Source organism: Syngnathus acus, chromosome 16, assembly GCF_901709675.1.
Source record: "Syngnathus acus chromosome 16, fSynAcu1.2, whole genome shotgun sequence".
Lineage (NCBI taxonomy): Eukaryota > Metazoa > Chordata > Actinopteri > Syngnathiformes > Syngnathidae > Syngnathus > Syngnathus acus.
The window spans coordinates 9605227-9632643 of record NC_051101.1 but is presented as its reverse complement, the minus strand read 5'-3'; the positions used below and the strand labels follow the sequence as shown (position 1 = coordinate 9632643).

The window sequence follows — 27417 nt, the reverse complement described above, 5'->3', positions numbered from 1 at the left end:
TTAAAATCATGTTCAGTGTGGATGTGTGTGGCCATGTTATCGGTACACACACACACTTTTTTTCTGGTCTGGCCACACTTATTTGGAGATAAGCAACATTGGGAGAAAGTACCGTATTTTCCGGACTATAAGGCGCACCGGACTATAAGGCGCACCTTCAATGAATGGCCCATTTTAAAACGTTGTCCTTATATAAAGCGCACCGGACTATAAGGCGCACCATTAATGCATCGTGTCAGATTTTTAATCCAAATCAAATATTTTTTATTTCAACTTCAGACGCAACAAATTACTTTATAATCACAAAATAATGATCTATAGTCTTTTTGATTCATGATTCATAGTCTTCAGCGGGCCACTTATGATTGATTTCATGACACAATGCTTCGAGCCAGTTTAAATTTAGGAATTTGGTTCATATATAAGGCGCACCGGACTATAAGGCGCACTGTCGGCTTTTGAGAAAATGTTAGGTTTTTAGGTGCGCCTTGTAGTCCGGAAAATACGGTATGTCCGAGTTGAAGTGTACAAATGATGAGTGTCGACCAAACATTTATGGTGCTCCACTAATGTGTTTTGTCTAATTATTTTTTTCCGCACTGTCCTTTTGAAGGCAACTAATGTCATCTTATTTAAATGGTTGACCCATTATTGCATAGCCACCCAAACAACTTTGACTTGAGCCGCTACCAAGCAAACATTCCCTCATTAAGGCCGCACGAGTCTACTGAAGCCCCAGGTCCCGCCTCGGGCTTCAGGCCCTCTGCCCCGGTAGTGATGATTAAATAATGCAAGTGTTGAAAATGTAGGGCTGCCTAATTCACCGAAGCCCATGGTACAAGCCTAATAGATTCTGCTATCTTTATCTGATGGACTTGACGGTTGTAGATATTCATTATGTATGGAAAATTGTAGTAGCTTTTATGGCTGGCGATGTAGCCCACTTAACAATGTCGGTCTTTGTTAGCGGACCAATACGAGAAGATCCAACCATCCCAGAGGTTCGTGTCTCTTAAGCTTTTTCTCGGCAGTCTTCTTCAAGTGTGAACATAGTTTGAGACAAGTAGGCGCTAATGGCCTTATTGTTTCAAGTACATGGCACCCGCGGGAAGTATAAAGTGCTTCTCGGGTAGAGGCAAATAAAGACGAGAAGCGAGCAGACGAGGATTCGAGCAGTGAGAATTATTTAGATGGATAGAGTGATGAAAGAAAGGGAATGGGCCGAATGCGAGTCTACTGTCAGCGCGGGGGCCTTCTGCGTCCCAGGACCAATTCTCAGTTGAGCCGCAGAAGCATCTGCGGCGCTCCGACATATAAAGAGGTTAATGGCGTGATAAGGAAAAGCACAGAGGCCAATTAGGACAGGGTTATGAACACATTCAGACGGAAATGAGTGCAAGAGTAATTACAGCGATGCAGCATACCTGTTTAATGGCTTGGCAAATGATGTGTCCCAAGTTGGCATGTTAACCTTTGATTGTGTTTTTTTCGTTTTGGCCCCTTTTCATAACCTCAGATGCTCCCCACTGTGAAAGGATTGAAAGCGGCTGACACCAAGCCCATCGCAACGGCCGGTCATGTTCTTCCACTACCTGGAATTCCTTTTGTTGTTTGTTTCTATAATCTGATCTAGTCTCAACATTTATCACTGACCTTTCTCAAGGCACAAATGCAACATATTTTACCGGCTTTAACTATCCCTCTACGCTACCTCTCATAGCACCATAGTCAGCCCAAATCCGAAAAAATGACTTTCATTACCGCCGCGTGACGAAAGGCCACATTTGTCAATGTGCCGAGGAGGGTTCTGTATCTACTGATTGCCTTTTCCAGTTCCCCCTCGGCAGTTTTGAGTTTCCTCCTTTTTTTAAATCTGTAGCTTTCCAGCCTGTGATGTCATCCTTTTTTGTCCATTTTTGTGTTGATGTTTACCTCTAATCCAATGCCACCCAACAAAAGATGAAGAATCGACCTCCACTTATTTGTCTCCCCTCTCACTCGTTCTTTCACAGGAAAATGAGGAGATGCAGATGGGAGAGAGAACTCATGATGATGAATCAGGCCTTCTCGCCATCTGTAATGGGATGCTGGAATCTACCATTGCGCAGCCAGTAATGTCATTGCCCCCTCTGGCAGTGACAATGTGCATTTTGTCCAGTGTGAGTCCAGATCATGCATCAGTGACAAAGTTTGATAGCTGCAGTCATGCTTTGGAAAGTCTATTCCAGCACTCTGAAGATTAGAGTCCATCTGTTAGTGTTGGTTTATTTTTTTTTCCTTGTAACTGGAAGGTGGCAACCAACCATTCCACGTTTGATTCACGGACTTGAAAATTGCATTCTTTATTCTAAAACCTGAAGGGATCAATATGGTTGCTCTCGTTCAATCCATCCTTTTAAATTCTTAAAGGGTATTGTATTTTTTACTCAAGGTTGGCTACGTAGGATTGATTCAATCGAGTCTTTGCCACTTTAGGTTTCCAACACCAATGTTTCTAAATTGCAGATTTTGGAAACATTGGATGAGATCTTGAATCTGGTTGTGGTGCTACTGCCCCTCCTTCTACGGAGGGCTCCCTTATTACGTGGAAAAGCATGCTCCTTGGACATCCACGCCATGTTCCAGGCATGTTCAACCCGGAAGGAAGCCTCAGGGCAGACAGAGTGCAGGGACGATGTTTGACAGCCTCAGTGAAATTATAAATTTGGAGGCTGTGCACGGGAAAGTTCGGATATACCTTTCTCAGATGACACAAATGGATGAATGAATGGATGTGCATTTATTGTGTGTGTGTGTTGTCTATCTTTCTAAACGACAAGCCTTCTGGCAGTCAAACCTCAAGAATGGAGCACAGTGAAGGAAGATTGCCAGTCAAGGGCAAGAGAAGCTTTGCACAAAGCCATAGGAAACAAAGTCTAGAGAAACAGTTGTTGAAGTCACCACAATGATCGATCAATGGTGAAATCAATATCAGTTGCCATTGCCAATGCTTGTGTCGGCCTTGGTCAGTTTTGACCGTTTTTCTTTTTAAAGTCGATTCTTAGCAATCTTTAATAAAATGGTTTGGTTTGCCGACATCTCTATACAATAAATTATGAATTAATCAAAATTGAGCAATATTATAATAAATACAAATTAGAAGAAGAATTTATTTATTTGGTGTTAAAATAGTCATTTTTGAAAAAGTTGAGCGTAGTAGTCACAGTTGTTAAAATGAGGCCACTCATTTGTTTCGTGTCGACTCTGTACCAGAATTTTAATTGAAACGCAGTGTTGAAAACATTAACCTCAGAGAAGTTAATTATGGCAGTTTGAAGTCAATTGAAAAGGAAGTCAAGCAACTAGTAAACCACTGATAACGTCAATCTGAAGTGGAATTTAAATGAGCTTTCCAACAAGTGATTGTTTATTAAAAGGAACTAATGTAAGAGCTATTGTATTGGAGTCTTTCTGCCCCCTAGTGGTCATAAATCACTGCATGCATATGAAAATGATCAAAGTCAATGGTCAGGGCGCCAACGGATTATGCATGTCACGTATTTGACAGTGGAGGTTACATTTTCCCTTTGGTTCTCATTCGGCAGAATCGGAGAAAGGAAAAAAAAAAATCGTCTGTGTAGCTTTGTCCGAATTTTATCAGCCTTTCGCAGCAACATTACAATAGCGTAGGAGGGCCACTAAGGCTACACAAGTGTGAAGTGAAGAGAATTGCTACTTCTGAGCATCAACGCTTACAGGAACTTATTCCATGCCTCTATCTCTACCTTATCACTCAGCTCACAGCACTTCTTCAGCCTCTTTCAGATAATGCTGCTCTGATATACTCTATATATGTATGTCCAAGTTTATAGCCTCAAGATGCAAGTCGTCACGCTATCCCTGCAGCTGCACCACCTTTATCTCCACACAACATTGGACATGTTTACTATAAAGCTCATAAACTATACTTCAGGCTCTGTCTCTAAATTTTCTCTAAATATACATATTTAATCTCGTGAGTTTAAGGTCGATTTTAAAGTCTTATCGTTTGAAAGGGAGAGAATGTTTTTGGTATCCAAATAAGACTGACCTCTTTGCTCCGGAATGTTATAAGTGGAGCTGATAGTGGAAATTATTTATTCAGTAAAGCGGGGTGCAGCCTGCAGCGAGAGAGAGCATCATCCTCTTGTGTTGCTTCTCCTCATCTCTTCCCCCTCCTCCTAAAAAGCACCCTCCATTTTTTTTCTCATGCGCCAAATGTAATCCACTTTTTTTTTCTCTCCGCCTAGCCTGGCCTCGCTTCTTCTTATCTTTTTTTTTTAAACAATGCTGATAATGATAAATGCTTCCATTGTTTTAGCTGGACAAATGATCCACTTTGTTGTGAGAAAGATTAACCATCCCTGCCTGTGTTTCCAAAACATTTCATGCAAAAAAAGCTCTACCAAACTAATAAATAAATGAAGTCAGCTATTAAGTAATGCGGAGTGTTTGCTGTCAAAAGAAATCTTCTTTCAAAGCTATTCGAATGAACCGCTAGATAAAGACAAGAAGCTTTGCAGGCTCGCTGACGAGTTTTGACCTTGATGATGTTGATGTCTCTCGGCTGATATCATTTCAGCATTTATTCATCATATCGCCCACCATTAAAATACAGCACCACTTGAGAGTATTGATAAACGCCTGCCTGTCAACAATGCTTCACCCTCAACTCAGACACGTAAGAAAAAATGAAAGCAAACCACTCAATCCACCAAGACCCTTACTTTGCATTAATATGAAATTAAACAAATCATGACATGCTTAGAATACAAAACTACAAAAAGATTAACCTACATCCTCCTTCTTCCTATTTTTCTCTCGACAGGGGTATAAAATGACCACAATATATTGCCAACCGAGCACATAAAATTGAAAATAATAGCAGAATCTGGGGGTGTATTTGATAGAAGAAAAGAAAGGAAAGAAAATATCTCGTAAGTTTCTTCCACCTTCTATTTCTATTAGAGCGCGTCAGCTGCTGTCTCGACATAACAGCTCTCAGAGAGAGATGGAAGGCCAATGGCAAAGAACAATCTTATATAGTGCAAATGTGTTGATCCAGACATGACAAATGTCATTGGACTATTTTTGGGCCACACCACTCATTTTTGCCACCATCATGCTATTTATTAGAGTCATATGAAAGTAAAGATCTTTCATCAAAATCAATTCCCTTTTTAGATCCTCCTTTATCTTTCTTACCCACCAGGTCAACATTAGTTTGCGCCAAAGATTACGTCGAACCATCAAAACAGGATGTGAGCTTGATTATGGCTCCCTCTTATAATTAAAGAGAGGCTTAGCCATACCATTGGGACCAGTCGAGTCGTTTCCTGTAAGTGGACACATTTCCTCCCTGAGCGATAGTCTAAAATGTGCCCAGTCTGCATCCACCCAAAAAAAAAAAAGAATCTCTGTCTGTGTAGTCAATGCAACAGGGAGGGAGCGGCTCCACTGATTACAATGCAGTGTTGACAGTCGCCACCACAGGTCAGTCGGGGATCACACAAATTCAACTGTGCAATTGAATTAAAATGTCATTATCCACAGTGAATTCATACCTAAGCTATTTATGCAGATAGAGTGAACTTTTATTTTTCTGAAGAGCACATAAGATGCCGAAGCCATACTAAATGATGACTAGCCCTCTAAAAGTAGGTAAATACTCGAAATGAAATGCCGTTAAAAGCTATCAAAATAACAATTGAAGCCTTTTGTTTATAAATGATAGCTTCCAAATTGGTCTGGTGGTATAGTGGCTTGCTTTGTTGCCAAGGCAACCATGCATCATCGAGTTTTATAAGCGTTTAATTTGCTTGTTTTTTTTTTTGCTTGACATGAAGTATAGAATTAAGATTTAGAGTAGAGTGACTAACTGAATCGACGTGTTGGGCTGAGCTACTGCCTGCTAAATGGATGGATGGATGGATGGATGGATGGATGGATGGATGGATGGATGGATGGATGGATGGACGGACGGACGGACGGACGGACGGACGGGCGGACGGATGGATATTTCAGTGGAGACAATTGTTACAAATAGGTATGAAAAAAAGTTGCTCACAGCCATCTTTCTCTTGAGTTTTATCGGAATGACTTGCCACTGTTGTATATTTATGACATTGACTTAAAATACTGTAAAGTCGCGCTTCCCGACTCAATTAAGTCCTTACCATCACTTTAAAGGCCGCTGGGAATTGATATTGGCGCAGCAGCTAGCTAAATCATGTTAATGTATACAACTTCAAGGCCATGATTCTTTGTTTGTTTTTCCTTGCGTGAGACGACAGGTTGTCATGGCGCCCAAACCTTTATTTGCCCCTCTTCTAGTCATTTATCAATCCAGGTAAATTGCACTCTCACATCCCTTTTTTTACTCTGATGTCCTTGAGAATCCCTCGTTAGCTCTTGCTTCCTGGAGTTGATCGCTAATATTTGTCATCCATAATTGAGGAAAGCTATTTGAGCGTTTTTTTTTTTTTCTTTTCGATATCCTCAATATCCAATTTAGGTCCATGTACTACGATGCTCTTTGTCTTCACTAGTAAGACAATTTAGTACACTGCAAGAATGACGGACTTGCTCTTTTTCCACTATTTGTGCCACTTATTGCATTTTTTCCTCATTACTGCTTTCTAAATGATTTTATTTGCTATTGTTTCATCATTCCAAAAAAAAATTAAGGACTTTCTTGCCGATGTTCGATTGTTTTATCAGGTTGAGGTGTCAAACGAAGCGAGCACAGAAAAAAAAAAAGGTGATCTTTGTTGCTATGGATCCCGGGCAGCTTTTCGTCCAATTACGGCATCTTCCTTCATGACTAAGCTCCCAATGCTCCAACCTAAAGCGGTGACTCAGAAGCATGATGCAATTGTCAACACACAACCTCACGGCCCCTCTCATCTCTGCCAACCATCTTCGTCTTCCCAGGGACACATTCATCCCTCAAAGCTGTCCCTTCTGTCTTGCTTCCATATCTTTTATCTTATATTATAGCTTCATGTCCTTTCTTTCTCTCCCGTTGCTTTCTGCTCATCCCACCCTCTTAGCTTGTATTTTTCTTTGCTCTTACCTCACCCTGACCTTGCTGTTACATCAATCAAGTTTGGGTCTTGTGAGATGATGCTAGTCTTTTCAAGCTGTAATTTCCGAAACACTAAAACTTTCCCCACCTGAGTTTGCCCCCGCCCCCCCTCCCCCTCTTAGGGCTTGGATGGAAAGAAGTGCATCACTGCATTTGGATTATTTACCATATATCCAAATATGTGGTAAAGTGCCCTGGAACAATTTTTTGCTGGAGCTTAAGACAGCACAAAGTTCCAAACATGTCAAAAAGATTTGTTAAGACATTTATGCATGGAGGAAAGACTATTTTCAGCATGTTTTTTTAATTAAAATGTTCAGGGTCAAGACTTGTGTGAAGATCTCCAGAAAGGGCCAGTCATTGTGAGAAGATCAACGCCTCGTGGACCATGCGTCAGACGGGCCAGAAAGTCAATGAGAGCTATGCTGCGGTAAGAGCAGGAGAAGAGCGGAAAGGAGAGGAAGTGGAAAGATGACAGGAGGAGGAGGAGGCAATTTAGAAAATAGGCAGAGGTGCAGAAAGGGAGTAAACAGATGAGTGGATGAAAAAAAATAGGTGTGGTGAGGGGTGACGCTATCCTGCAGAGGAGAATCTATCTATACCTGGGGGGGAAACGGATAGCTAAACTAATGAAACCTTTAGCTGTTCACGCTGATGGAACACAGATCAATAACTCGCAGTTAGTATTCAAAACAAGCATCGATTCTTGAAGATTTATCATTTTCTACTTCCAATAAGCCCACAATGAATGTTTGTATATAGCTGAGGGAATATGTAACAGCATTTTTCTTTGTGGAAAAAAAGTAAGGCTACATAATATATGTACAGTATATAATGCTATAAATAACAATGATGATGTCATAATTGGTCTTTGGGCCTTAGCTTAGAAGAAAGCATTTTTCTTTGCGTAAAAAAAAAAACTAAGGCTATATTATATATATGTACATTATATCATACTATACTATAAATATTATACTATAAATAACAATGGTGATGTCATAATTGGTCTTTGGGCCTTAGCTGAGAAGAAAAAAATTAATTACCCCAAAAAATAATTGAGACGCATTATACAGTCAAATGTATTGCTAAAGTATTGCAGTGTAGTGCTTTTGTGTATTAATTAAAAAAATAATCAAATACACTCTGATGTACACTCTGAGTTTGTTCTAAAAGCAGACAAACCTCCCACACTCCAAAATGACTTCAAACCTTAATGTGCTCTTAAAAGAAAAATATATATATATAGTCCAGCTATTGCGATTGCTATGTTTTGTGTCCTTTTTGTACACTTGATTAAAGTCTATTGAACTTACTGTTCAAGGTTTGCAAAAGGTGAATCAATAAAAACAAGGCATCCCTGAGAGAGAGAGAATGATAAAAAGCATCTTTGTATTTGTGTGTTACTTGGGAGAAAGCTTTCAGACACCTGGAATGGAGATTCAAAGAGGGTCACTTTGGGTCAGAGACATTGTGATGCTATCTCTTGCTTTTGTTTTGATTTCAGGAAAAGCTCCTTTTATTATTACGCCACTGGAGACTACACGGTATCACTGAGGTCACATCCTGTGGAATGTATCGAACATTCCAGCCAATAAAACGCAATCCAATCTGAGATATTGTCAAATGACAGCTATGTAATATCAAAAATCTGTTTTTACATGTTAGTTTTCAATATGTGTAAAATGTTTTATGTGACCTCATTTCAATCTACACTATCTCTTGAATGTCTTGTACAACCTACAAATTTACAATTTATCAGGTCATATTCATGCAACATGAAATAAGCTGTGTGTGTACGATGTCAGCAGGCTCATCAGTGAATTGGTGGAGGTTAGTGGAGAGGAGAGAGAAGAAAAAAAAAAAAGCAAGAGCTTCCCTTTGAGATGCCAAGCCATTCGGTCTTAAATGAGAAGGTCAGACCGATTAAATAAAGCACAATATTCAGGGGAGGTTGTGTACAAAAAATGTTATTTCCAATATTTTCGCTGTCAAAAGAGTACAGTGCAGAATAATATAGTTATTCCATATTTTATCAGTAGGTAGAACATTTTATTACCAAGTCTTTATCTGGGACACTGCTTGAATGGTTATGATGTGTTGAATACAAAAGACGAATGTCAATATGAGAGCCATTATATGTTCAAGTTCAATAAAGTGCTTTGAAATCCAACCATTTTTTTTTCTATAAATTATTTTAGAAGTATATTACATTTTCTGAGTTCACCAACCCTTTTAAACAGCCATTCATCCGTCTATTTTCTATAGCGCTTTATCTGATCCGGTCTCGGCTCAACTGGAGCCTGTCGCAACTTTTTATTATTGACATCTTGGTATTATGCTCATGAAAATGTGTAACCAGTGTTATGATTGTTAATAATTGTACCCCCACAATTTTGATGCAAAATAATTATTTCTTAATGTGTTTTTTTCCCATCACTAAATAAATGTACTCAAATTAAAAATTGGATTTTCCTCTTAAAAAATAATTTGAATTATTCAAGTTCAAATTTTGCCCAAAGAAATTCATTTCACTGAGCTCCTGGCAGTGATATGCATTTTGATATATTTGAAACATGACGGCACTGTAAAAAGCTGCAATGAGTGATATTTTTGCAATAATGCCAATTCCACTAATGCTAAGTCTGTCGGAACTGAATAGAATCAATCGAAATAATTCAGCTTCTGAGCTTCCATACAATACATGTGCACCTTGCTTGACCTTACGCTGTCCAACATTTCATATTAAAATCATCATCTTTTATTCATTGACAATGTAACATGGGAAAGGCAGCAAGTGGAACAATTTTGTGCAACAGAAGTGTCAGCTCAGTAGCTGGCATAGAACTTTTATTTTTCCACCAGGTTAAGAAAACCTTCAAACCGCAATAATCATCAGAGAAGCACATACACATCCCACACAAATTCATCTACCTTGAATAAAAAAAAAAGTAAAGAAGGTCATGGAACACATAATCCCTTCTCTATTCAAGCTAAAGTATCATTCAAAGTGTCTCTCAATCAAACAAAGACAAAGAAAACTGTGTGGCTACTGGCACCAATTATATTTTGTCATCTTAATGTTCTGAGAGATGCTCTTGAGGATGTACTTTTGTTTTTTACGGTAAGTTTACTATTTTGAATGTGTCGATTTTCTGTACATTTGGATTTTTTTTTGTAATTACTAATGGCTAATTGGCTTCACATTTTCAGAGAGAGTTATTTTAATGTGGTTTGTTTTGGTCTGCTTCACTTTATGTCCTTGGTAACCCACACACAGATACAATGATTTCTGGATCCGGCCCTCAGCTTTTATGGCTTCTAAACACAACTTAATAGAAAGTGGAACTGCATGTACGGCGTAAAAGAATATTATAAACATAAATTATATTTCTGACTCATTTAAAATGTATGTATCCACTATGGTAAGCATTCTCAAGTGGTCATTAAATACTTGTGAGAGCCATTTTCATTCAACTTAATTTTAAATATTTTTTTTATTTAAAAAATAACCTTCAATAAATAAATAAAAAATATGTATATCATGTCATTAAAAACTGAGATATAAAGTCAAATTAAATATTAAAATTGCACAAAATAAGTAGCAATATGTCAACACAAATACATGTATGCCAATTAATTAAATACCAATTCATGAAATACCATGATAGGGCCAAATGAAGGTCAATTGTATTGAATCTTTCACTTCTACAAAATCTCTGCATTTACTTCAAAACTGAAGAGATGTAAAAAAATTGTACATTCATTGTTGCCATTCATACAGGAGAAGAATGTGACGGCATTCAATCCTCTGGAGCAGTTCTGAATTAATATTTATCAAGCAACATAGCAGAAACATAAATTTAATAAACCACATCATGCCCACTAGAGATGCTGAATTAATTTGTAGCCATCTGTGCAGATCACTACAGATGCATTTAGTAGTTGTTCAGGTTTTGCTTTGACTAACCAAACAGATGATGGAAAAATGTCAAATGAAGATGATAGACTGCTGGGAAGGCAGTTTCATAGAAGAAAATACCAGTAAATACCTATAGCGTTACATCTGGAACACGCTCAAACAGTCGAGCAAACAGTGACACGTGTCACTTTGTATTTGTGTCTCTTTTTCAGCCCCTCTTAGCTTGTTTAGGTCTCTTTTGCTGTGCACAATACACAGAACAAGAGCGTTGAGGCTCACATTTGTCTGCACAGGGCCATTATATTTTAGCCTCTAGCTTCAGCTTTTCCCCTCTAGCGCGATTCGTCACATCAGTCACATGAGCAAACACATGCAGACGGCTGAAACGCAATGCTGGATTGGGAAACGTGTTTTTTTTTTATTCTCTCACATCTCACATTCTGCTTCTTCTGGGGAGTCTTTTTCTTTCCATTACTGTTAAACTAAGTTTTTATTTCTTTCTTTGTCTATTTATTTTATATTATATTATATTATATTATATTATATTATATTATATTATATTATATTATATTATATTATATTGTTATGTTATGTTATGTTATGTTATGTTATATTATGTTAGGTTATGGTACGTTATATTATATTATATTATATTATATTATATTATATTACATTAGCATGCCAACTTAAAGATAAGTCTCCCTGTTTCCTTCAGATATATTTCCTCTATTAGGCTCACTGTTTTCCATCGCGAGCTGTCAACACACATTTGGCTCGTTACCAAACGTTTGCTTACGTTCAAGTCGCTAAGCGCGTTGCGAAATCTAGAAGCATCATCAGCAACAGTCATGTGCTAAACTGAAGGCTTGACAGCTCAATACTCTGTCAACTCTGTCTAATTTTCATTCATGTTGCCTTGTGAAGAATCTCCAGGGAGCTTGAACATACATGAGCACACAATTAAGAAGAAAAAAAAAAAGAGGAACAAATACTTGGCTTCCAAGCCTGTTTTCACATCCTTCCTAATGTTTTCCTGGCTGATATTCTGAATAAACAAACCCAAGCAGAGAGTAAAAATGTTACAATTGCTTTACAAGGCAGTGCCTCAAATTCCTGATGCATTGATGGCGGCAAATATCAAACACCGACAAAGACACTCCCCAATTCACTCCCTTGTCCTTATGACAGGAATCAGCAGATTTTAAAAACCAACAAGTCCACCCTTCATTATTCAGTCTAACGCTAACGAGAAAGGCCAGCCTCATTTGTGGAATATAAAAATATGTTGTGCCATATGCCCGTAACCTCCGGCATTATAGTGAGATACAACATGGCTGTTTCTGAACTTCTTGTGATGATGATAATGATGAATATATGTAAATATAATGTAGAATTGCTTCAGAAACCTAACGACCCTGAAAAATAACAAGATGTGCTTTGCATTTTTATCACAGCATTAACGCTACATTCATATCCATATTTTGCCTGAAGCCACGAGGTTAACATTTGTTGCCAAATCCAGACTTTATCTCTTTTGGTTGTTCTCATTAACCTCGCGTTAACGGTATGCCTACAACGTGAAACAAGACATAAAGTTTAAATTTAGTTTTGCGTTATTTGTAGCTATTTCTTTTAATTTTTATAAACAAATAAGCTCAAACACAAAATTACTCCACAGTAAAACAAAGTGTTATTGTGAATTGCTTACACGATTAATAAAAAGAATAATAATGACTAACTTTGTGACTGTAGAAGGAGGGCGTTGACAAAAGTGAAACAGTCACCATCAATGATTAAACTGATAAAGTTATTCTCAGCAGGAGGGGGAGGTCAAGCATACATCATAAATTAATTCTGACGCAGAAGATTCTGGTGATATTAGATAAAGTGATGAGTCTAAATCACTGACCTGACATATGCTCAGCGTGAGTTGTTAATTTATGCAAAAGAACAAGCTGAGTTACAAGCGGAAGGGCAGAAACTCCTCTGCACATGTGGATGAATTGCAGGCTTTGTCTAATCTTGTGTAATACACACACAAACACACACACACAGACACACTGCATGTGTACATTATTATGGGAGGGTATGACTGAAAGGATTATTTTTAAAATTATTTTCAAATAATATCAAATGAAATCACATTTTATTTTTCATAGGTAAAAATGCAACTTTTTTTTTATTATTTTCAGTAAATTGGAAATAGTTACTATTATTCATGTTCCTGCAGGGCTTCTTTTTTTTTTTTTTTAGGTTTATCACCGACATGGACCATTAATGCATAAATATTTCGGATTGTGCTAGAACAATGATCTGTGTTACTGAGAGCGCTGTGAGTGAGGGAGAGTGAAAGACAAAGCATTTGTAGTAGGGGGGGGGGAGTGAACTGATGACAGAGTTGACACGTCTGGATGAGGAAGTAGTGACGGCGAATACGCGGGTGTGGCCGCTGGGCCGTTACCTCCTCAGCCTCTCCGAATGAGGAAGAGAAAGCCTCGTGCATGATGAGGGTGAACAGGATGAAGCTTTGGCACGGGCTGCCTCACACAATGGACACAAAGGTAGGCAACGTTAGCCTCCGATGGATTATTCCAAAGGCCTATTTGGGTTAAGGGCGATTGATGGCGGCTGACAGACAGAGGCAGACGGAGATGTGACAAACTGGCGGGTCACGAGGGGGTGGGTAGAAGCCTTTAAGGCCCTGAGGGGAACAGGCCTCGGCTTTGACATATGCTATGCAGAGAGATGAAGATTGGCATGACCTGCTAATGTGAGCTGTCACAGCTCATGGCAGCCTGGATGCTCACCTGTCACACTCGTCCAAGCCTGGAGGACGAGCTGCCACCAGGATAGGTCAAAATTCAACTAGGGGGATGGGGAATAAAGTTCCTAATTTTTACCTCCTCTTTGAGTCTACATACACACTGAAAAGAAAAAAAAAAACACGCTGTAGTGGTTTTGGGTCATTTACGGGCGGTGGAGGAATCTATATTTTAAGTTAGCGGTAAAGGATTTCCACTATCTTACAAACAAAATGTTGACACCTTGTCCAATTCCACAATTTAATTGGTGACAGGTCCACACTTGAAACACGTGTTGAAGTTTGATCGATATAAACTAGTGTGGGAGGATTGTGAACGCAATTGGCAGCCTCTATAGTTGTTATTGTTTTTTGTTTTTTTTGGGAAGGAAAATGGAAAAGTGTTTGCCATAATGTGGGCATCTTTAAAAACGATGACATTTAAAGTAAAGAGTCGTGTGGGGGATGTTGCTTCAAAGAGGAAGGAGAGATGCCAAATGTGGTGTCGACCGCAATGCAAACTTCCTGTTTGTATTATCAAATAAGCCTCCATGGTTTGAATGCTCCCATTTTTAATATCCAAGCCCTATTTTACCCCTGCTGTGTACATATTATACGCACAATACCTTGTCTATAATTCACTGCTTTTGTTTTGCTTCTGTTTGTCATGCCGTAACCGTGGCAACCATCGATGACAAGTTAGTTGAGTACATATCACGAGGCTTTAAGTATTTTAAAAATGCAACAGGGCTAGATGATTTAATGATATAGACTGTCAATAGCACTTTTGTAGAAAATCAAAAATATTGCATACAGCATAGTAACTGACTAAATGTTCCTGTAAGAAATAATTAAAAGAGGAAGAATTTGTTTAGCTGTCAAACTGTCAACATTCTAAACCTTTTTTAGCAATGTTTGAAGTAACACTTTAACATGACCAACGGTCAAGTGTAAAAATAAATTAAGGTCTCACCCTGTTACACATGTGCCTCACATTGTAGAATTCTAAACAAATATAAGTTAGCAACTCAGAACACAAACTTTTTAACCTTTCTCCTGCCGAAAAGGCAAAACTCACAAGAGTTAAGCTAACAGGTAACCGAATCCACTGAAGTTCTCCGACATAACAAAGTGAAGTGTGTCCGGGTAGTGTGTTATTTGTTTAATAAAAATATGTTAATTTTATTTTAGATGTACTTGGCTTTTCTGGTTTGTCTGCTGTCAGCATTATCAAATGGTAAGTGACACAACTGTCTAAATTTGAAATGTTACCAGGATGTGGTTGATATGGTTCACATTTTCCTCTTGCTAAGACAGCATTTTGGAGATATATATTAAACCGAGATAGTCACAGATCACGGAAAGTTCTTCAGCCCAAGTTTTGAAAAGTGAGTTGATGATAATCAGAAGGTACTGGGAACCTGAGTGGGTAAACAAGGGCCTTCCTGTGCTTTGATTGGCCCACAACAATCCATCTCTGTGGTGCTTTCATGAGAGCCACGTCACTCCACCCCGCTCACAAGACTATTATTTTGACATACTATGAGGCCTGTGCGTTGGGCATGGCCAGATTCATTGTCACGTGGATGCCAGGACAACAGATGACAACATTGTGTGAAGCGGTCACAGCACTGTGCTTTGTTCTCCTTGTAAATTCCATTCCAACTGGAGCTTGTTATCAAATATCGACCACTATGATTACTTGTCTACGCAGTGTCAAAGGCTATCACAGCTGAACCTTTCGTGTCAACACCTGGTATGTTGACTTATACCTCCTAGCATTTCATCTAATAGTAGTATTGTGATTTAATGTAACAAATTTGGTGTGACAGGAGAAGGACTGGAACTCATGAGTACTGCTGAGCCTGTAATGATCACCTTAAACCAAAGCATCATCACCATCAATCCAGTTAACATCAGCACTACCAAACCGGAAGCTAGCACACTAACAGGTATCAGATATTTGAAGTTGAAAAACATCCATCCAGCTACCCTGATGTGACTTCTCGTGAATCTTTGCAGTTTCCAGTGAGGGGACAACAGAACGCCCAACAGAACACCTGACATCCACACCAGGTAATAAATAGTAGGTGGGGAGAAGGGGACAGATGTAAAATGAATCATGGGGTCATTTGTTCAAGGGACTTTGGGCTGAAACGATTCATCGAGTAATTACGTTTTTTATTTTCTGTAATGCAATTAAAAAAAAACTAAAATGTCATACATTCTGGATTCATTACAAATCATTTATTAATTTTTTTTTTTTTTTAATTGCATTACAGAAAATAAAGAACTTTATCACAATATTCTAATTTTCTGAGACAGTCCTGTATATGTGTTTTTTTCCCCCCACTTGACAGCCACAGTAACATCCTCCCCAGCCACAACAACGAAAACCACCAAAAACGAAACCCATCTAGATCCTGCCTGGGGTAACCAAACATTTTCTTACTCCATCGTCACATTAAATGCCCCGGGCGTCTCCAGTTTTATTGTTATCTCATGGCAGGCTGACAATGTCACTATTCCCAGCCGAGCTGACAAAACTCACGGAAGACTGGAGGAACAAGATCACCTCGCTTTCTGTCTTGCAGACAGATTAATGTTCGATTGTACCTTTTTGAGACAGGAGAGAAGATGTTTGTGATACATTGTCGTCTATGTGTCAGCCGGGCTGCGAGACGTGTCACCTATCCAGATTGTGTTTTTCCCCGCTTTCAACATATTTCTCTACTTTTGTTGTAGATTCAGCTTGGGATAAAGCTTTCACATATGGTAAGGATTCATTAATCCCACTCTCCTTTGTGGAGTTTTCTCCAGGTACTCTGGCTTCCTCCCACTTTCCCAAATGTTCAGTTCACGAAAGACTCGACTAATGGTTGTTTCTCTAAATGTGCCCTACGATTGTCCTTTATAGCCCACCAAACTCAAAACTAAAACGCCTTTCAAATTTTAAGGCAAATGTCTGATGAAACCGTGGTGTTCAATCACCTACCTGATCAGAAAGAATTAAAATTGTGGGCCTTTTTTTTTTTTTTTTAAACAAATGCCAATACGTTCGGTGTAAAAATGGAAGTCTTGTCACAATAGAGAAAGTGTTTTGTGTTTTTTGTGGAAACTTACATTATCCTTGTGCTATTTTTAGATTACTGGTCCCTGCAAGTGACTGGACTGTGCATCGCCGCAGTTCTTTTCCTGATTGGCCTCATGGTCTTGGGCTGTAAGACAATATTGATATGTAATTTCTTGAGATTGCTATGATTAATTTCAACGTCCTCCTCACTCTTTCGTGTAGGTGGTAAAGTCTGTCGGCTTCCCAAGTGTCGCAAAAGGTCATCAAAGTAAGGACTCTATTTTTATTTCTTTACTGAGAAAACAATGCATTAATAAACTGTGTATTCCGAGTGGTTTGAGAAGGTGCAAAATGTATTATTTGTTTTTTTTTGTAGTAAAATAAAATAACGTTCCAATACGCAGGAGGGTTAGCCAGGCTGAGTAATTCATATTACACCACTAGATGACATCCGACACACAATCAATCACTTGAATCGATAGTCCAAGAGAATGCTGACTAAGATGTTTGCGATGATTAAATGATCCAAATCATAAGAATCTTTACTACCAAAAAAAAAAAATACATGGGTTATTTTGCTTTCAGAGATATAGTCATTGTGATTGTCAAGATAATGATCTTTTCTGTGTTGTTTTTTTTCCAGGTCATATAGAGTGGAGCAAAGAAAAGGAGAGACATTCTCATAATAGCCAGTGACGACTGTAACGAGGTCTTACGTGTCAAACGGACAAAGCATAAAAGCGGTACTGAATTTGTTGAATATTTCTTTATCAACCAATAAAATGACTTATTTCCATTAAGCCGTATTCAGTCACATATGACAATCTACCTGGCAATTTTCTACAAAGCGTTTCAATTCCATCAGTATGTAAAATTGGAACTTTTTGAACCTGACAGTGTTTCGTAAAAGGCGAGTGAATCGCTTAGTGGTTCGACGCTAATGAATAACCAATCTGAACGACGGGGACATTATCTCTGCATTGCTATGACAACTAATACCGCTGGTACAAGTGGGTGGAAGAGGACAAAACCGCACCAGTACATTTTAAAACAGATTTAATAACACAATCAATTCAGTTTTACAGATGTATTCCATCTTTTCCCCGATCTAAACACATTCTAGACGAGCAAATAATAACATTTCCAACCCCCTGTATGAACTCTTACCACTTTATAGGATTGTGTACTTAGATTATTTGTTAGAAAAAAAACAGAAATGTTGACACAAAATGACTCATACAAGTACATATAAACATGGGCATTTACTCTTGAGTCGCAATTTCAACTTTAAAAAAATGAAATCATATTGGTAAATATTCCACAGCCAATAAAGCTTTTAACAAAGATGCTGCATAGCCTTAAAACAAATATTGTGCTCTGTAAAATTGGACACGAGAGACAATCAAAGCTACGATATTAGACTGAAATTAAGTAATGGCAGTTAAAAATAAAAAGATGCTTCAAAAGCATTCAAATGTGTTGACTAAACTGAAATGTCTTGTATAGCAATAATTGTATTGTCCCTTTTGAAATCTTGTTGACTCTGCTACAAAGAGCTGCAAGGTGTAATGGGAAAGTGAGATGTTATTTTCTTTGTCACCAAACGCAGCTTAATCCCGCTACCTTTGTCAGAGAACCTCTCACTACACGACAAGTGGAAAGTGAAAAGCGGCGCCCCATCCAATTCAACCTTTGCTACAAAAACTCCCCCCCTCCTCCAAATAACCAACGTTTCATGTTGCAGAAATGACATCTTTGCTTGGCAGAGAATGATTGATTTCCGCTAAAACGGCAGCGGGGGAACTATCAGGCTCTGTGTGGATGGAATGGAGGTATTGTTACTTTGTTCCCCAATCGTCCATTAGGCTTTATTTGATTCATGAGATTTTCTCACCCGGCTTTTCCTCCAACCATTAAACTGCCTCTTCGGCAGTCACACGGCTATTTACAAGCTGCGCAAGTGTGGATTTTGAAGAGGGATGTTTCCGAAACAAAAAAAAAAAGAAAATGAAAGAGGAGTTGATTGATTTGTTGATTTGAGAGCAAGATGGCAGAGTACTTTTTATCTTCTATTCCACAACCTGCTGTCGGTCTTAACGGGCCATGAAAACCAAAATTGTCATACAAGTGACCCAGAAAACCAAGTGTGGCCCTTTTGGCTGTCTTAATTTGGATTAGCAAATTTAGTCTCAGTCAACGACCACTCCACATGGATAAGTTTACTCCACGTGTACCAAAATAAATATTCTTTCACTGCGCCGCTTATTTCTGATAAAAAAAACACCAGGGGAGTTCCAGAAGTCAAACAAATAATATCCTTGGGGAAAAAAACAAAACAAGCATTAAGCCTATTCCTTGCCATTTGATTTAGATTCCCCAAAATAGAATCCAATTTGAACATGTCTTCAAATTAGGTATTTGTTGGATACAAACAGAAGGGACCAAAAAAAAAAGGACATAACAGCATTACTCATGGATGGCTAGGTTTTGGAGGAGCGATACACAGCGCTATTAAAGAACCATAATCCTCATAATGAGATGATGCTGCCTGGTGAGTCGCTCTTGCATGCGTGTGTGTGATCCAGATTGGGTTCTTTTCCAGGAACTAGACTGCCCCTTTCTGGTCCTGCTCTGTAGGTACAGAGTAAATTCTAGTGACACACAGAAAGGGAACATAGTTGAGGAGGGGGTGGAGGAAGTCGAGAAACCTATGTGACAGATGAGGTGAAACTGAGCAAAAGCAAACATGTCATCTTTTAGATATTTTTAGGCTACGTTTAGCAGCAGGAGGAACATCCGCGTGTCGGAACTCAGGAAATGCGTGGCTGTCTCAAACGGCACAGTTCTGACAGGTGCGCAGAGGCTGCATGGCTGATCACCCCGGGTGGGTCTGTTGCTCCACCGAGCCCGAGGTTGCTGTGTGATTAAGCGTCTTTTCAGCGGTGCGATCAGTCGGCGGCAAACACGGCTAGCGCACGCAAAACACACACACACGCTGCAGCCCCGGCTAGGAGGGAGGGAGCCAGTAATCCCGCTGAGGAATTTAACCCTTCGGGCTTGACTTGAACAGCTCAACAAATGCTCCGAGAGTGCTGGCATCAAGTTTGAACTTTGGAACAACACATTTTACTAAAAAATAAAAAACTATTTAGTATTTACACCCCAGAAAAACAAAAGTATTGCAAGTATTGGATAAAGGGCACAACAAAAAGGTTGCTCAGATTTATAGGAAAAACATTTTCATATTGAATAACTCCCGACACCAGACCTTCAAGGTAGATGATTTTACCTAACCTACCCTAACTATCTTTTGATTGCCACGAATATGTCTTTTTGAATGCTAGTCACACCTTGGCGATAAGGCCATGGATGCAATACTGTGAAGGTCATCTCTCATGACGTTAGCTGTAAAGCAGGTTAGAGCTTGTCCGATGAGGCTACACCATCTCAGTAGCTGCTCATCGTCCCGAGGCTATTGTTTGATGTCTAAGATGGAGAGGCGAAATGTTGGGGAGTGTTCAAATGGTGACGCACGTCGACCTCAGGCTGGGCCGGTAATTGCTTAGCAAGCTCCAACAAGCTCGGATGGGTGGAAGTCTGTCTCGCTTTGCCAGTGAAGTGTTTTCCTCTGGTTTGGACGCTGCCAGTTTGGATAACGTTTGGGCAATTTGGCTCAGGCGGCAGGGAAACTGTTAGCCACTGGACTGGTTCTGCCACCTGCAGGGTTGACTTAGCGGAAAAGCAAGGCGAGGTCGTTTTCTATCCAACACAAATAGAGTCTGCACCTCGTACAGGAATCTTTTTAACAGCTAGAAAAAGAGCAATAAAATGAAACTTATAACCTTACCCTTGCTGTTGTTTGTGCATGCGGCGTCTTACTAACATAACAGCTGCAAGAGAGAAATGGAAAAACGTCAGAGCAGCACAAGCTTGTTTGTTTAGGTGTTGGCACTTTTGAAAGATTGCAGCCAAGCGTTGTAAGGGGCTCGCGAGCAGTGCATTTGTCATCAGTGGACATGAAACGCCGACAACTTCTCATTTCACTCGCTGAGGTATGAGCGCAACACAAACTTACCCACTATGACTGCGACCGAAAGAGCCAACACGCTCACGCCTCCGATGATGGCAATCAGCGTGAATTGATCTGAAAGAAGAAATAGAAATTTGGTTATTATCTAGCAGTGACAGCTAAGATGCTAACGAAGATAATGACAATTATAACCTTTGATTATTGACTCACCTGTCATGTCCTCGGCACCTTTGGTTTTATCAACAAATGTGTCTAAATCATTTCTGTCCTGGATCTCCGTCAACTCTGAAAGAGAAGAAATGACTTCACCTCGCTGGCACATAGACAGAACCACCTTAAGAAGAAGACTATTAATCGGTGATGAAAGCAATGTATCAACATGCTGACATATTAAAAAAAATATTTGTGTCGCTCTTATCCACACTCTCGTCCATCTTATCACACTTCCCAAATAACAGTCGCGCGTTATTGCCTTTGCAACAAAGTAGATCACGTCAAGGAGACAGACGCCTGTTAAGACATATTTCCAAACAAAATGGAGTGAAATAAGAATGTGGGTGCATAATGGAGGAGGGCTCAGCGTGCGTAAACATTGAAATGGTGTCTATTTCCAGGTAGGCTGCTTTGAGCAGATGTGTGATTCCATCAAATGTCTTTTCCAGACAAAATGAGGAGTGACACAGAGAGGTGCACTGAGGGAATGAGAATGCCACTGCTGATTAGCTGACCCGCGGGCCAGGATGTCGAAATGTTCATTGGCCTTTTGGCACAATAGTCAGGGTCCCCATAGGGAGCTAATTGATTCTATTTGGGATTGAATGGATGATGGGGGAGGCTGGAGCTGTTCACACGTCCCATCGGTCGAGAACAACCTGTACACAAAGCTTGATGACAATAACCGCCGAGGGCACAACCTTCCTGTACTCTCCCCTTGGACGTCGGCCATTATGCTGTTTGCATTAGTGACGCCATCGTGCAAAGTCCCATTTCCACTATTTACTCTTGGGAACTGAAAAATCAACTCACCATTTTCCTCAAAGGAATCCTCATCATCCTGGCCTGTGGATGGAGGAGAAAACAGATTCAGATGCTACTCTTACATCACAATCGCAAGTCACACGGTGTTGTGGTACACAGACGTTTATGCAGACGGCGTGGGATCGGTTCTGTGACAATTGGTGTGAATGTGGCTGTCTATATGTGGCCTGTGATTGGATGGCTACACATCCAGAGTGGAGTCTACCTTTTGCCCAGTAAACCGGGGTAGACTCTTGCTGATTGTGAACAGGATAAGCAGCATAAAACAAATTGATGAAGTACAATGATGAATACAAGAACAGTCAACAATGCTGCTTTTACATTTATAATAATAACCCTTGGCTCCGCTAACCACTGCCACCATCTGCTGAGCAGCAGTTTGTGACCGTGCTTGCCCCACAGCAGGCCAATAATAATAAAGTTTATAGATAATAGAAGTATGAGCAATATTAAATGGGCTGTTTTGCTTTGCTCACTCAGCAGCAGGCCCATTGTAATAATAATAATAATTTGAATTTCTTCTTTTTTTTTATAGATTTTTTTCTCTTTCCCAATAAATACCTAAAAAAAATATTGTGTGATATTACATACCATCAAAAGCGGATCCTTCAATCTCATCTGAAAAAACTGTGGAGTAGAAGACATTAATTCACCATACAGGGTTTTTAATCCCAGTTTGGCTCATGAATAATAAATCGTTGACATGCATAAAGACATACAGTGGATATAGAAAGTCTACACACCCCTGTTCGGAGGCCATGTTTTTGTGTTAAGGAAAATACAAGCTATATAAATATATATAAATAATTTCAATCGTTTTTTTTCCATAATGTGACCTATAACCTGTGCAACTAAAACATTTTTCCCCATTGAGTTGGTTTTTATTTATTTATTTTTTTATTATACACAAAACTAATTTGAGCAGGAGGGTGTGGCGTTATATTCACTATATTTGGATGTTGCATGTGTTAACTGTGACTTCCTCAAGATCTCGTCTTTAATGTTATTCTGGAATTGTTTCAGCCTAGTGTACTGTAAATACCTCACGCGGTACTACATGGAGGTAGATGAGGAAAGCGCGCCGGCACACGGAGGCTGATTAGATGTTTATCAGCTGCAAGCGGCGGCACCGAGATGAGAACTCACCAGTAGCGGTTGGCAGCAGCAGACAAAGGAGCAACAATCGCATCATCTTCAAATGCTGCGGGGGGGGGAGAGAGAGAGTGAGAGAAACCAAGTTAAAAATATCTACCATCATATTCAGTCATTGACGTGTGAAAATAAAAATAAAATGTGTTTTTGGTTCAGACGATGGAAAGCTTCAACCATGCCTATTATTGGTCTTGTTTGGCACCCTGAGACTATTTCGCGTAAGCAGTCAGTGGAAAATTAAAAAGGCCTACTCGTGTTGTTTATACTGGTCTGAGGGTATGCACGTAAGGCAACTTGAGGTGCGTGCGAGGAGCTGAGAAGGAGCGCCTTATTTCCCACACTACTCAGCAAAAATAGAAAATTCTGTCACAGTCAGCTGCCAGCAAGAGGCTATTTGACATTGTCTTGTCCTTTGTGTCTTTGAAGCAACATTCAAATGATTGCCTAAAGGAATGACAGGGAGTATTGTTTTTTGATGTCATTTTGGAAAAGACAATTTACCTTTCAGAAGAGTAAATATTTACCGGTCAACTGACACATAAGCACGGGAAACAAATTCCTGATGGCAAAAGTAAGGGCAACTGTGCACCACCAAAATGTAAAAGCCAGCTGTTCCACGTGGTGCCAAACAAAGCCCCAGCTGTGTCCAACACAATACACCGGCTGATATTTTTTAAAATCGGAAAACATGGGAACGACCTCTCTTCCAGTGGAAGTCCCAGACCAAGACTCTCTGACTCGAGTCAGTAGTGATTTGCATGGGATCAGGACTCAATACTCATTCAAGCAAGTAATACAGAAGCTTTCTTGCTGACCTTTGTGGCCACTGCTCATTGTTCGTTTTAGCCATTGTGTTTGGTTTCCGCCGCTGTTAATGACTATGTGGAAAGAACCAATGTAACACACATTACATCCATCATACAGGCGGCAGATACGGGTCATTGCTGACGGGCACTGGTGGGTAATTTTACAGGAATTTAATTTTAGTTCTACTTTATTCTTAAGTCTACTTTGGGTGTGCCATGGTCATCTGCAAAATTCCATTTTTCTTCTCTGTGCGGGAGAGCAGCCCACATCAAGATTATGTGCTAAATTAAAATAGTATCACAATCTATTAGTTTGGCCATACTGGAAAATAAAATCACACAACAGATGCTGATTCGGGAGGTTTTTTCACAGTCTCTGGAATAGCTGCAGGAGCTCTCTAAAAGGGAACATGCTAAGAAGCTACAAATAAAAACTGCCTCCAAATTGCTTTGCCTGAAATAATAAGCGGATCCGATTTAGGGAGTATTTATCAAAGCCGTTGACTGCCTCTGTATCAAAATGGCTCCTGTTGCCTGCAGCATTTTCAAATTGGGTAATATATTCTTGTACAATCGAATGGCAAATGAATTTACTTTTTAACACAAGACTAAATTTACAACTCATAAGAACCGTAGTCTTGCTTACGAAGAAGAAATACCAGCTGCCTTCGGGTCATAATAAAGATTCAAAGATTAGAGAAGCTAAATCTACAAATCATAAAACTACTTAGCAGTGCTAGAAAAAGTTGAAATTGATTCCATGATTTTAGTTTGGATTCCTTTTGGTCCGACTAGGGGTCAGGACCAGTTCAATGGGTGGATGATTATTCACAATCAAGCAGGGACACGCTAATTAAGTTAGTTAGATAGATAGATAGATAGATAGATAGATAGATAGATAGATAGATAGATAGATAGATAGATAGATAGATAGATAGATAGATAGATAGATAGATAGATAGATAGATAGATAGCCAAAGAGTAGTTTTAAAATGGTACAAAGGTAAGTGATGAAAGCTTAAGAACAAAGAAACTGTGAAGTTGACAAAAAATGGTAATGCGAGTCTAAAATCGAATACAATGCTGTAAAAATCTCTCAAGCAGGATGATAAAAGATTGAAACACAAATGGCCCTTGCGCCTTATTATACTGCTATAAGATTCGATAAAAATTAGATCACAATAATGCATGCCGTAATCCTATTTGCAGACAGTCAAACGAAAGATAACCTCCATGGCTGAGCTATAGATAAAAAAAATAAAAAAAACGTTTAACAGAGATAAAGTGGTTCTGTCTGACCTATGACACGATAAGTGAAGCTGCTGATAATGATTCCTAGATTTTACAGCTCAGAATCATGAGCACGCAGGAAGTGTGCTGCAGAGTTACAAACTGTCATTCCATCATGAAGATATATATAAAGAACAGAATGCACGTTTTAAATTCATTTGAAAGGAGTACGTGGTTTAAAAAAATATATAGTAATACCTGCATGATACATACCAATGGGGAGAGAGAAGCGAACTGGATGAAGTGCATCCTTGTTATGGCCCTATGCTGTGTGCCGCACTCCCCAAAGCTGCAGCCCACTTCCTTAAAGGAATCCGCGGCTTCGTGAGTCAAACCCGGGCCAAAGTTTGCTCCGGGGATTTACACAGCTCTGTAATACTAATGTGGCCCTGGAAACTACCGCGACAGTTTCCTGCCTTTTCGACCAAGTCACCACAACTTCCGGTAAAGTTCCAGGCAGTGAAACATGATAAGTTTTGCTTTTGATTTGTTTTATTTTTTTTAAGTTACATTTGAATCAATACAACTTTAAAAAAATACTTTGATGTGGAATAACGGTGTTTTTTCATGAAAGACAACAGGGTAATGATAAGGGTATCATAATGACGTCCAGCTGGGGAATTCTCGCGATAACTGATAAGGCCATATCAACCGCAGGTGCGCTAATTGACAGCCATAGCTTCTCTTCCCATGGGGCTAGCATGAAATATTTCATCCTCCCTGAAACAAAGTTTCTTGTTACTCCAAGTTTGTTATTTTTGAGCAGGAATGATGCAGCCTCTACTGCTGCTTCATGTGTGCCTGGTGTTCCTTGGTAAGTGTTGGGCACTTAATTGAAACGTATTGACCGCTTCCTCTGTCACAATTTCAAGTTTTTTCCCGCCCATCTTGCTCTGCTACATTATTAATTTGTGCACATCTTTTTGAGATGGCGACATGCCAAACGTTATGCTAGATTTCAAAAAGGTCGTAAATGTGAATTATCCCACTCTGATATTCCCAATGTATCCCTTAAAGTGCCACAAAAGGCATTTTTAACATGTCGGCATGTGTGTGAGATGTACTGTTTTCATAGGCTTTTTTTTTTTAGCTTTCTTTAACTCCTAAAAACTAGATAATGAATGACTGTCGAGAGCCACTCATTTAAAATGTTGACCTGTCTGACTTGAGTGAGTCATGCAGCCACTACCGATGATGACTCCATGCTGCATTTGCATCGTTTGGTTAGTTTTCTTCTCCACCCCTCACTTAAAGTAGCACTCAAGTCTCAACAATTCCCTGCCTGCCCACTCAAATTATGTCCACTTTTGAATAATATTTGGGCTGTGCCCATGTTCTAGCCCTTGGAGCAAATAAAATGAATATTTTGCTTTTGTATGTGACATATTTGTCTCATACAAACCTTAGTCTCCATTCTCTTAGACATGAATAGTAAAAGCTGGAAAGAAAATGATTTTTGTTTTTTGTAGATGCATTTTTTCCTATGCCATATTGTAAGCTGGTTACCATTATCCACAATGCTTCATGCAAGTAAGTCCCCATCCCAACAGAGCATGCACATATAAATTTTCAACTTACACGCAAAGTTTGCTGCATCTCAGGATTCTCTCTACGGACTGCCGGTATGTTGCTTCCACAGAGATCCTTGTTATGGAAAGTACTGGAGCTGGTCTACACCTTTAATACAGGTGTATCCAGTCAGGAACTAGGAACATACACTTCATTGGCTGCTCAGCTAGTTGAAATCTGACACCACACCTCTTATCTTCTGCTTGCATACTGGGAAACCTGTCTAACCCAGCACACAGGATGTTATCAGGCTTTGCAAGTGTGCAGTTTGCAGTTGTAAATTCAACTGTTGTCACAATTGTCTGACCTACTCGTGTTTGCTTAAATGCAGGAATGCACTACAATGTTTTGTGTTTTCCTTCTCAGGTCTCTCTGGGGCGAGCATTGGTCGGAATTTTCTGATGATGTTTCCACCTCATAATGACCCCACAGCAGACGCTAGCCACCGAGTGACGATAACGGCGACTGGTGTTTGGACTTCAGTCACTGTGAAAGTTCTGCAAAGTAACTTCTCGCGTCACGTCTCTCTCAATGCCTCTCAGTCGCAGACTATTCACCTGCCTCGCTCTGTGGAAATGGCCAGCGCTCGTTCCGCCTCGCTCCTCAGTATAGCATCCGTACAGCCTGTTATGGTT

The 27417-nt window shown here is 39.6% G+C and overlaps 2 protein-coding genes across 5 annotated transcripts; one reads left to right on the top strand and one right to left on the bottom strand.

Moving 5' to 3' along the window:
- Positions 1-13427: 13427 nt before the first annotated feature.
- fxyd5 (FXYD domain containing ion transport regulator 5) lies at positions 13428-17697 on the top strand. Of its 2 annotated transcripts, XM_037274635.1 has the most exons (10): positions 13428-13585; positions 15016-15061; positions 15539-15580; positions 15657-15776; positions 15847-15900; positions 16185-16256; positions 16570-16599; positions 16970-17044; positions 17120-17165; positions 17541-17697. In XM_037274635.1, the coding sequence occupies exons 1-10, from the start codon at positions 13526-13528 to the stop codon at positions 17581-17583; spliced, it is 588 nt and encodes a 195-aa protein (XP_037130530.1). In that variant the 5' UTR covers positions 13428-13525; the 3' UTR covers positions 17584-17697. The 2 variants fall into 2 exon arrangements, with proteins under 2 accessions (XP_037130530.1, XP_037130531.1); XM_037274636.1 differs by lacking the exon at positions 15657-15776.
- Positions 17698-18395: 698 nt separating this feature from the next.
- On the bottom strand, positions 18396-26890 carry si:dkey-262k9.2. 3 transcript variants are annotated; one of them, XM_037274659.1, is made up of 8 exons: positions 26792-26890; positions 23112-23166; positions 22557-22592; positions 21954-21986; positions 21138-21212; positions 20973-21041; positions 20745-20787; positions 18396-19548 (listed from the first exon to the last, which is right to left on the bottom strand). In XM_037274659.1, the coding sequence occupies exons 1-8, from the start codon at positions 26807-26809 to the stop codon at positions 19503-19505; spliced, it is 375 nt and encodes a 124-aa protein (XP_037130554.1). In that variant the 5' UTR covers positions 26810-26890; the 3' UTR covers positions 18396-19502. The 3 variants fall into 3 exon arrangements, with proteins under 3 accessions (XP_037130554.1, XP_037130553.1, XP_037130552.1); XM_037274658.1 differs by lacking the exon at positions 26792-26890 and adding an exon at positions 25427-25561; XM_037274657.1 differs by lacking the exon at positions 26792-26890 and adding an exon at positions 25412-25432.
- Positions 26891-27417: the final 527 nt, after the last annotated feature.